The 11,207-nt window shown below is 46.5% G+C and overlaps 1 protein-coding gene across 3 annotated transcripts in view; it reads right to left on the bottom strand.

The window, feature by feature from the left end:
* Positions 1 to 11,207, bottom strand: part of TRAPPC9 (trafficking protein particle complex subunit 9) — a 350,271-nt gene that overhangs the window by 319,575 nt on the left and 19,489 nt on the right. For all 3 annotated transcript variants that reach the window (XM_077351413.1, XM_077351414.1, XM_077351412.1), the window contains exons 6-10: positions 11,055 to 11,176; positions 10,001 to 10,126; positions 6,394 to 6,610; positions 5,643 to 5,786; positions 1,797 to 1,923 (exon numbers count right to left, since the gene is read on the bottom strand). In XM_077351413.1, coding sequence (XP_077207528.1) covers positions 1,797 to 1,923; positions 5,643 to 5,786; positions 6,394 to 6,610; positions 10,001 to 10,126; positions 11,055 to 11,176 — 736 coding nt within the window. The remainder of the gene's footprint in view (positions 1 to 1,796; positions 1,924 to 5,642; positions 5,787 to 6,393; positions 6,611 to 10,000; positions 10,127 to 11,054; positions 11,177 to 11,207) is intronic.

Here is an 11,207-nt window from a genome sequence, read left to right as displayed (position 1 = left end):
TGAAAATCGGGGTATAAAAAACCTATCCAGACCCTTTTTGTGTCCCCCACCCCAGTGGTCCGCAACCTTTCTAAGGCTGCGGACCAGTGGGGGGGGGAGGGCGATCTGGCAGCCACGCATGCCACGCATGCGTGGCAGTCCATGCATGCGTGTTTACACCATGCGCTGTCGCAAATGTACAGCGCCTGCGTGAAACTGCCGTGCATGCGCATTTGCTGCCGCACATGGCGCAAACATGCATGTGCAGCGTGCGCGGCCACTGGATTGCCCTCCCCCCCCACTGGGAAGTTTCTCACTGCGGGGGGGGGCGGGGAGAGGGAGCCGCAGCCCGGTGCCGCGGCCCGGTGGTTGGTGACCACTGCCTCTCCCAAGCCAGAGCCTGAGTACTGGAATTTTCCATCACGGACAAGCCTCCTAGCAGGGTTTAAAAAACATTCTTGGGCCAGCCCATGTGCTGCCTGCCTCACTGGAACCTCAGATCCATCCAGGCTGCCCGTCACCTTGCTGGTCGTCGTGTCGTCCTTTCTCTGCCTTCTGCCTCGCAAAGACTGGGAAAGATCTCTTCCATAGACCTGCTTTACTCAGACTCCATTCATTTCCATGCTTTATTTCTCCCTCTGTTAGCTTGTTAGTGTGCCTGTTTTGTTGGTCTGACATCTATTTTATTTTGCTTTCTCTTGTAATAAAGCCTACGTATTGTTTTATTTACTCTCTGCTGCCTGCCTCGAGTTCTTAAGGGAAGAATTACCTCGTAATTCTCAGTGGAACAGGCTTCCTCGGGAGGTGGTGGGTTCTCCATCTTTGGAGATTTTTAAACAGAGGCTGGAGAGCCATCTGACAGAGAGGCTGATTCTGTGAAGGCTCAAGGGGTGGCAGGTGACAGTGGATGAGCGAGAGGGTTAGAATCACAGAGTTGGAAAGGACCTCCTGAGTCATCTAGTCCAACCCCCAATGGGTTGTGAGTGTCCTGCATAGTGCAGGGGGTTGGGCTAGATGACCCAGGAGGTCCCTTCCAACTCTATGATTCCATTCTATGACCTCTCTCTAGCCATTCCCCACAAACACATGTCTTCTGACATGCATTTCGGGTAACTAACAAGACTTCCAGACATGTGAAGAAGGGAGCTATGACTCTTGAAAGTCCACACCCTGAAAATCCTTGTTAGTCTGTGAAGCATTTCAGGACTTGCTGATCTTGTTCTTCTACTGCAGACTAACATGGCTACCTACCCAAAACTAAATCTCTTCCCAGCTTTTCTGCCCTCCTCAGGGCCACCGAATCAGCTAACCAAGCAGAAACACATGTCATAGAATAGCCTTAAAAAAAAACACCATAAAACACAACGTGAAAACAACGAGAACCAAAGCTGAAGTACATCTACAAAAACATATATGGAAGCTGAAACAAGGCAGAGCAAGACAGAGCGGCATCCACCAACCCTACCCCAGGATACCCTCGCATTAATAATGATGCTGTCCCTTCTGAGTCATTGTGATTGTGCATCTATTATCTGGAGCCAACGAAGTCAGGGAGTTATTGAGCCGGCAGAGACGGATCGTCGGGAGATAAGACGCAATAACAAGTGCCGTTTAAGCCGGTCTTGTCTCGGTGCAATAACAACAAGCAAGACTGCCATGAAAAAGACCTGCTATGAAGATTTGCAGGAGGACATCGCAAGGATGAGGTGGCCCTCTGGGAAGCAGGCTATGAAAACCTGACAGGTCTAACAGGGCCGGCTGCCGTCCATTTGGATGTTGGTGAGTTGCAAATGCAGCCTCTTGAACTGCTGACTTACCTGACGATGGGTAGTTTAGTGAATGGAACAGGCGGGAGTTTCAGGCCATCTGGAAGGGTAATGAATTCCATTGTCCCAGGGCACTTGGAGGTATAGTTTTCTAAACTCTGGGTCACATCCTTCTTTTCTGAAAGAGAGGGACACTCTCCGTTACATCTTCCTTAAAACTGCAGAAATGTTAACCCACAAGCGTTGGATCCAACCCACTCAATCCTACATCATTTCATTTCATTTATTTACAGTCTTGGACCAGCCATAAAACCCCAAGAAAACAAAAAAAATTGTGATATCACAAAGAAGAAGAGATGGCCTTTTGTAGTCTGCTTTTTACTGCCCAAAGGAATCTCAAAGCAGCTTACAATCGCCTACCCTTCCTCTCCCCACAAGGTGAATAAGGCTGAAAGCACCCTGAGAGAATTGTATCTGGTCCAAGGTTACCTAGCTGGCTTCATGTAGAGGCAGAAGGAATCAAGTTAGAGCAGGGGTAGTCAACCTATGGTCCTCCAGATGTTCATGGACTACAATCCCCCGGCATCTGCTGGCAGGGGCTCATGGGAATTGTAGTCCATGGACATCTGGAGGACCACAGGTTGACTACCCCAGAGTTAGAGGACTCTGCTCTTAACCACTACAGGTTCTCCAGGTTAGAAGTAACCAATCTTAACCACTACAACAGGCTGGGTTATAAACAATTCAAGCTTCCCATTACATCACTCAGGGATCTTTTACTTCAGGGGTAGTCAAACTGCGGCCCTCCAGATGTCCATGGACTACAATTCCCAGAAGCCCCTGCCAGCATTCGCTGGCAGGGGCTCCTGGGAATTGTAGTCCATGGACATCTGGAGGGCCACAGTTTGACTACCCCTGTTCTACTTAATGCCTCTCCTTGCTTGGCCAAGCATATCCCATGATCCCCAGCATGGGAAAGGAAGAGAAAAATCATGGCCTTACTATATGGGTTGAGACGACTCAATCAGCCCCAATTCCCCACATGTTCAAGGGGAATGCTAGAGATACACGTCACCGGGATGTTTAGAGGAAAAGCTCAGAGTGCAGATCCATTTTTCAGTTTTTAAAATGTTCCAATTGTAAGTGGTATGAAGAAAACGCACAACACTGTTGTTTTTGATCGTACTAGCAATGATCAATCACCCTGATGACTGGTCTGTTTCTAGAAATTCAAAATCTTTCCCAAGATAAAAGGCACGCCGAAAAAAAGAAAGCATTTCACTGCAGTCATTTTATCAAGCCAAGACTACATTGCAGAACTTATTTTGTTTAGTTTCTCGGTATTATATCTGACTGCCTGACACGAGGGGGGGGGGAAGCCTAATGAGTTATGCAAAGACAAGTTGCAGGCATTTTCAATTAACCAACATTTTTTTAGCACATTAAACCAACTCATTAGCCAAGTGTCAGATGGACCATCCTTCACTTTCACCCATGATTTAATGCCAAGCATTAATTTACCCCCGTTTCCTTGCTTGGTCTGATTATACTTTTTCATTTCAGCCTTTGAATCGATACCCCGAGATTCCTAAAAGAAAAGGATTCAAGCCTTTGAATCAGTAACCCTAGATTCCTAAAAGAAAAAAATGATTTTAACAACGATCCAATTTGAGTTGTGAAATTCTTGGTGAAATGCTTGGTCTGATTATACTTTTTCATTTCAGCCTTTGAATCGATAACCCAGGATTGCTAAAAGAAAAGGATTCAAGCCTTTGAATCAGTAACCCAAGATTCCTAAAAGAAAAAAAAAATTCACCACGACCCAATTTGAGTTGTGAAATTCTTGGTGAAATGCTTGGTCTGATTATACTTTTTCATTTCAGCCTTTGAATCGATAACCCAGGATTGCTAAAAGAAAAGGATTCAAGCCTTTGAATCAGTAACCCAAGATTCCTAAAAGAAAAAAAAAATTCACCACGACCCAATTTGAGTTGTGAAATTCTTGGTGAAATGCTTGGTCTGATTATACTTTTTCATTTCAGCCTTTGAATCGATAACCCAGGATTGCTAAAAGAAAAGGATTCAAGCCTTTGAATCAGTAACCCAAGATTCCTAAAAGAAAAAAAAAATTCACCACGACCCAATTTGAGTTGTGAAATTCTTGGTGAAATGCTTGGTCTGATTATACTTTTTCATTTCAGCCTTTGAATCGATAACCCAAGATTGCTAAAAGAAAAGGACTCAAGCCTTTGAATCAGTAACCCAAGATTCCTAAAAGAAAAAAACGATTTTCACAACGACCCAATTTGAGTTGTGAAATTCTTGGTGAAATGCTTGGTCTGATTATACTTTTTCATTTCAGCCTTTGAATCGATAACCCAGGATTGCTAAAATAAAAGGATTCAAGCCTTTGAATCAGTAACCCAAGATTCCTAAAAGAAAAAAATGATTTTCACAACGACCCAATCTGAGTTGTGAAATTCACAGCTCAACCCAAGCGGCACATCATAACCCCTGTCAACCATTGAGCTGGAAAATAAAGCCACAGAAGGCTCCGATGGGCAAAACGTTCTTTTCTTCTGAAACGGCATCCAAGAAACTTCCCGCTTTCCAGATCTGAGACTGCCTTTCCCCTCTCAGGTGCCAATTAGGAATGAATTTAATGAGTATGCGTGACTCCAAAGCCAGCAGAACGCGACAAAGCTTGACAATCACGGCATGGGGAGCCCATCTAATGACAGTCTCAGAGCCCAGTACAAAGAGGCATTCACGGGGAGGCACAGAACCTTTTTATGCACTAATGGAAGAGCTCAAAGAACAGTCTCGGGATTCCTGTTGTAATTCCGTTTCTGGAAGTCAGGAGGTCTGAGCCCAGAACCTGCCGTGACAAATTCATCCCAAGAGGTTCACAGAAGAAAAGTGGACCATAGCAGATCCAGTTCTCCCTAACCCAGGCTTTCTCAAACAGGGTTTTGTGAAACCCTGGGGTTTCCTGATGGCCTTGGAAGGGTTTCCTGAATCGGTGGGAGTTAATTCATTCTTCATATATATATTTTAAGTTGCCAAACACTGATCGGGTGATATGGCCATGTATGCTCACCGTATATGTTCATGTTGACCTGTCCCACCCTTCTCAAAACAACCAGTGATGGGCCTGGATGGGGTGGGAAGGGGAGGGCCCCTGGGTGGGCATGTCCGCAGCTGGACATCTATTGATTTGAAGCCTCTATGGGGTTGCTGAACAAGCAGAATGGAGATTCTATATAGCACTGTGCTTCTTCATCACATACCATCATAATCACTACAGCCAGATGTTTATTAATCAGATCCAACATATTAATTTTATTATTATTAATCAAATGCAACATATGGTTTTGACAAACCAAAGACCACATGAAAGTGAGAGCCTGGACATTTTTGTAAAGACAGAAACACCCCCTATTCCACCTGTCTAACTCATGCCACGTATTAAGCCACATCTGAAATAGAAAAGATTTGTGATACGATGGGAAGAAGATGCTGATCAAAACACACACTTTTTTCCTAACCTCACGGGACCTAGAATCATCGAATCATAGAATCATAGAGTTGGAAGGGACCTCCTGGGTCATCTAGTCCAACCCCCTGTACTACGCAGGACACTCACAACCCTCTCACTCATCCACTGTCACCTGCCACCCCCTTGAACCTTCACAGAATCAGCCTCTCCGTCAGATGGCTCTCCAGCCTCTGTTTAAAAATCTCCAAACTGTCTTGTAGACAAAAAGTTGTTTGGATCTCACGCTTTCTAAAACAATTTATGCAACAGATTTGATTAGAAACAATTGATGCAATTAATCTTAAACATCTCTTACTATTATGCATTCACCATACCACATTTTACAATTAAATATATACCTTGGTCAGACAGGAAATCCAGCATGGTCTGTAGGAGGAAAGATAAATGCCGGACTGACAGGGCTGGGTTCCCCATTCTTCTCGAGGCGTAGACCAACTCGTGAAGCAAGCGCATCTGCACAGCAGCCCAGCCACGATGAGTTCCTGTGGGAAAGGGACAACCCGGTGACATTACAGGAGACCCAAATCGCCCTCTGCAAAGTCAAGTTAAAAAGAGATTTTATTGAAAGATACTCAATTCATTTAAATTTAAATATAGTGTTGTATAAAGGCTAGTATCAGACACATGTTTGAATCCTCCTTCCACGAGGAAAGCTTGCTGGGTGACCTTGGACCAGTCACATATCCTCTCTGTCTAGCCTACCTAACAGGGATGTTGTGAGGACAAACTGGAGGAAAGGAGAATGATGTAAGCTGCGTCAGGCCTCCACTGGGAGGGAAGGAGAGAGACCTTTTAAATTGAAGATTCCAGATGGTAAGGCCTACCATCAGAAGGGTGCAAGAGCCATCACCCCATCCAGTCCAGTGCAATGTCTTAAAATTTGTCTTTCCTTGCTCAGGATATCCTTATGACCATCCGCAGAAATTCAACAGACTCTCATCCCTTTCAGTACCTGATGGTTTTATCACTTTCTCTTTCACACACACACAAACACACAGAGAGAGACACACACACACTCTTTCAGTATATTCCATCCAAAGACCAAGAAAAATCCAGGAGAGGTAGATGTCTCCCGTCCCTCCCTCATACCTTTGCTGAAGTCCTTGGGGTCCAGAGACAGACTGTACCCAGGAAGGGTCTCCAAAAGGAGCTTGTAGCAGGCTCTCCACCCGGGCTCTGTGATGCTCGGTGCCACACACTGCATTGCCGCAACCCGTTTGAAGAAAGCAGATTTGCGGTGAAACCCAATCCGCTCGTACAACTCCGACAGAATGCTGTAGCGCTGGATCTTCTCTTCTTCCGAGAGCTGAAAGTCATTTTGTTAAAAAATTAACAAGGTGAACGATGATGCTTTTTTAAGCGGGAATCTCTCAAAACAAACCACATTTCAAGATTGCAAGTTGGCCCGGTACACTTCTGTTGGTGTAAGGAAAAATGGCATTTTGAAACAAATCTGCTGTTACTATGGCATGGGATACATCTGACATGTAACACAAGACCGGAAAACAACATTGCAATTTGGAGGACATTTTTGAGCATGCACCTATCGAAATTTCAACGCAGGATGGGTGCCACAACGAAATGGGTGCTGCAACCTAGCTTCACTCACACAGTTTTTAATGATGTTTTTAACTATGGATTTTAGAGATGATGTACATGCAACACACATTGTGAACTGCTGTGAGCTCGTGTACTGGGAGAGGTGCTATATTAAATAAAATTAATAAATAACAAAGATCCTTGGGCTGTGTCCAAGCAATATTAATTACAAAGGTGCACAGCCAATTGAGCTTCACAGAGCCATAGAGTTGGAAGAGATTTCCAGTACAACACCCTGCAGAACGTAGGAAACTCACAACTACCTGCCCAACCACAGTGACCCCAATTCTATGCCCAGATGATGCCCCCACCCCACATACAACCAGCTGGATGACCTTGGGCTCACCACGGCACTGATAAAACTGTTGTGGGGAGAAGAAAGGGAAGGCAGCTCTAAACCACTTTGAGACTCCTTCGGGTACAGAAAAGCGGCATATAAGAATCAACTCTTCTTCTTCTTCAGCAATATCAGGGCTCTCTCAGCCTCACCCACCTCACAGGGTGTCTGTTGTGGGGAGAGGAAAGGGAAGGTGACTGTAAGCCGCTTTGAGACTCCTTCGGGTAGAGAAAAGCGGCATATAAGAATCAACTCTTCTTCATCTTCAGCAATATCAGGGCTCTCTCAGCCTCACCCACCTCACAGGGTGTCTGTTGTGGGGAGAGGAAAGGGAAGGTGATTGTAAGCCGCTTTGAGACTCCTTCGGGTAGAGAAAAGCGGCATATAAGAATCAACTCTTCTTCATCTTCAGTAATATCAGGGCTCTCTCAGCCTCCCCTCCCTCACAGGGTGTCTGTTGTGGGGAGAGGAAAGGGAAGGCGATTGTAAGCCACTTTGAGACTCCTTTGGATAGAGACAAGTAGAATATAAGAACCAACTCTTCTTTTTCAATATCAGGGCTCTCTCAGCCTCACCCACCTCACAGGGGTGTCTGTTGTGGGGAGAGGAAAGGGAAGGTGATTGTCAAATGCTTTGAGACTCCTTCGGGCAGAGAAAAGTGGCATATAAGAACCAGCTGTTCTTCTTATTGGGGAATCCCTGCTGAGGACTATGGCCATAATCCAGAAGTATTCCAAAAGTGCGGAGGTGGAATACACATCTCTCGACTAGCAGTCCCTCTCCATTACCAAGCAACCTGCTTTGGAAACCGAGGGATTATTAAAAAACAGTTTGTCATATGGCTTTGGATCCAAATGTTCAAAAACGAAACCCCACTAGGACAGCCCAGCCCCTTGGATAAGCCCAACGGGCTTTTTGGAACCTGGATTATACAGAATGCTGAGAACTGGGAACTTAATGCTTCTGAGTGCGGAAATTCTACTCCTAGGAAGGATCAAAATTTTATGTTTAAAGCCAGACGAACGGCGAGGGGAACATCTAAGGTATCCTGGAAAACTATTCCGCCCGGATTCAGAAAGCAGCCTAATGCCATTTTAGTTTCTCACACAGCTTGAAGTTCCGACTTCATAAATTGTTGAGCAGGATGGATCGTGTCGAGAGCCCAACTCAGGTGAGGAGTGACGAGGCGCTTGCTGGGCACCACACAACACAACTGGCACAAACTATCAATTCTCTCCCCAACCGTTGTGTCAAATCCCATCAGGCCTCATTATTTCTGACGTTTGACAGGCATGTTTAGAACACTGAAATGAACCCACCGGAGAAATCTAGTTTGTTTGGAGAGCTCTGTGGTGTTGCACGTCGGTGGAATTCCTGCGAGAGCTACGGGCCATGCTGAATGCATCACTGCTGACCCCTAGCGAACAAGGTGCAGTACGAGCGCCGTGAAATCTGCCACAGCTGATAGAATGATGTGCCTCAGAAAGTTCAGAACTATGGGGAGGAAGGAAACAGGAGCACCGACCCCCACCAGAACTAAAGTGCCCCAAAAGTCAGGAAGCAGATCAACAAAGCCCAAATGATGACCAGAGAAAACGTGTTGCAAGACCAGAGAGCCAGTTTGGTGTAGTGGTTAGGAGTGTGGACTTCTAATCTGGCTTGCCAGGTTCGATTCTGCACTCCCCCACATGCAGCCAGCTGGGTGACCTGGGGCTCGCCACGGCATGATAAAGCTGTTCTGACCGAGCAGGAATATCGGGGCTCTCTCAGCCTCACCCCCACCCCACAGGGTGTCTGTTGTGGGGAGAGGAAAGGGAAGGCGAATGTAAGCCACTTTGAGACTCCTTCAGGTAGGGAAAAGCAGCATATAAGAACCAACTCTTCTTCTTCTTCTTCTTCTTCTTCTTCTTCTTCTTCTTCTCCAAAGACCCAATAACGTAATTCCACTGGTGGTCACTTGCAGCTCTCAATGCAAAACAGTTCAGTGCATCATCGGCAACTGACCTCTACTTGGTAATGGCCATTCTCTTCCACAAAGACTGGGGGGGGGGGGGCAATGTTTCCTTGTGCACAGACAGGCCGCCCATTTCCAACAACTCCTTACCCACAATGATACAATATCTAATTTGAAAATGGACATTGGCACCAGGGCTTGCAATAAACCCACTGAAACTGTTTTGCTTAGGGTATCACTTTGAAGATATGTGCTACAGATGAGTTAAACATCTTCTTGACATTGTATCTAAGAAAGTGTGTGTGCACACAAAAGCTCATCTGTTCCACATAATATATTTCTGATAAGGGCTAGGGGGAGGAGCTTGTGCCACTCAGCGATTAACACCCACTCAGGGCGGCTGTCCCACCCCTGAGTGCCTCCTCCTCCAACCGGCCTGCCTGTCTGTCCAGCAGTCAGCCAATCGCCTTCCGTCCCCCACCCCTGACCACCCCTCCTCCTTCCACTTCCCTCTGAGGCTCGGAGGCTGCAGATACCTGCTGTGTGAGAGCTGCCCCTGCAGGTAAATTTCCTGCCTGCAGCATTTCCAGGTCCTGGGGGGAGGGGGAGGCCATCCGCAGAGTTCTTCCACTCCACCCTCTAATCTAGTGCTCATTGTATTCCTGAATGCAATGGGCTTGGCCCCTAGTACCCTGAATAAAACTCTGTTGGTCTTAAAAGTGCCCCTGGACTCTAGATTTGATCTTCTCCTAACCTTAGGCAGTAAACTAAGTGAAGTTCCAATGCCCATCGGTGAACTCTCTCACCTGACGAAGGTTAATGTAAACCGCATTCTGGAGGAATTCCGAAGCCTCCATGCTTCTCTTCTGTATCGCCAGGACCCGCACGGCCTTCACGCAGGCTTCCAGCTCGATCACTCCAGCGTTCTTGTACTAGGAAACAAAGAAGGGTAGAGTGGACTAAATCAGCACCACTCGGTCATAAGCATCGGTGCCATTTCAAAACGGCTCTGATAGGAAGTGCCAGGATCTATGGGGAGCAGGGATGCCAGCTCCTGACTGGGAAATCCCTGGAGATTTCGGGGGGGAAACTTGGGAGGGCACAGTTTGGGGAAGGGAGGGACCTCAGCAAGGCAAGTAAGTTAGAAGAAGAAGAAGAAGAAGAAGAAGAAGAAGAAGAAGAAGAAGAAGAAGAAGAAGAAGAAGAAGAAGAAGAGTTGGTTCTTATATGCCACTTTTCCCTACCCGAAGGAGGTTCAAAGCGGCTTACAGTCGCCTTCCCATTCCTCTTCCCACAACAGACACCCTGTGGGGTGGGTGAGGCTGAGAGAGCCCTGATATCACTGCCCGGTCAGAACAGTTTTATCAGTGCCGTGGCGAGGCCAAGGTCACCCAGCTGGTTGCATGTGGGGGAGTGCAGAATCAAACCCGGCATGCCAGATTAGAAGTCCGCACTCCTAACCACTACACCAAACTGGCTCTCTTGAGACAACGCTATGGCCAGATGCAAACATTTCTTAAAATAGAGATACAAGCATTTACTAAAATACAGTAAAGAAAGTGAACGAATTTACAAATTTATTTATTTATTTATTGGATTTGTATACCGCTGCTCCCAGCAGGTTGGCTCCCAGCGGTTCGCAAGGACCAAGCTCAGACAGCATCCCTCCTGCTCAGCCACTAACAATCTGGTTAGAAACTTCCAGTGATGGGGAACCCACCGCCTCCCAAGGAAGCCCGATCCACAGAGGAACTGCTCTGTCAGGAACGTCTTCTGGATGTTAAGCCGAAAATCCTTTTGAATTCATTTCCACCCGCTGGTTCCGGTCCGACCTTCTGGGGCCCCAGAAAACAACATTACCTTGCTGTAGTAGGAAATGGCTTCTTTGTATTTATCTATAATGTCTTCAGGGCTGAGACAGTTCTTTGCACGCCCTATTTCGGTGCTGGTATCCGCGTTGATACCGTTTGAAGTGAGAGCACCTGCATCAGAGCGAAATGGGGATTTGTCAAG

This window comes from Paroedura picta, chromosome 9, assembly GCF_049243985.1.
Source record: "Paroedura picta isolate Pp20150507F chromosome 9, Ppicta_v3.0, whole genome shotgun sequence".
Lineage (NCBI taxonomy): Eukaryota > Metazoa > Chordata > Lepidosauria > Squamata > Gekkonidae > Paroedura > Paroedura picta.
This window is presented reverse-complemented; position numbering and strand designations above follow the sequence as displayed.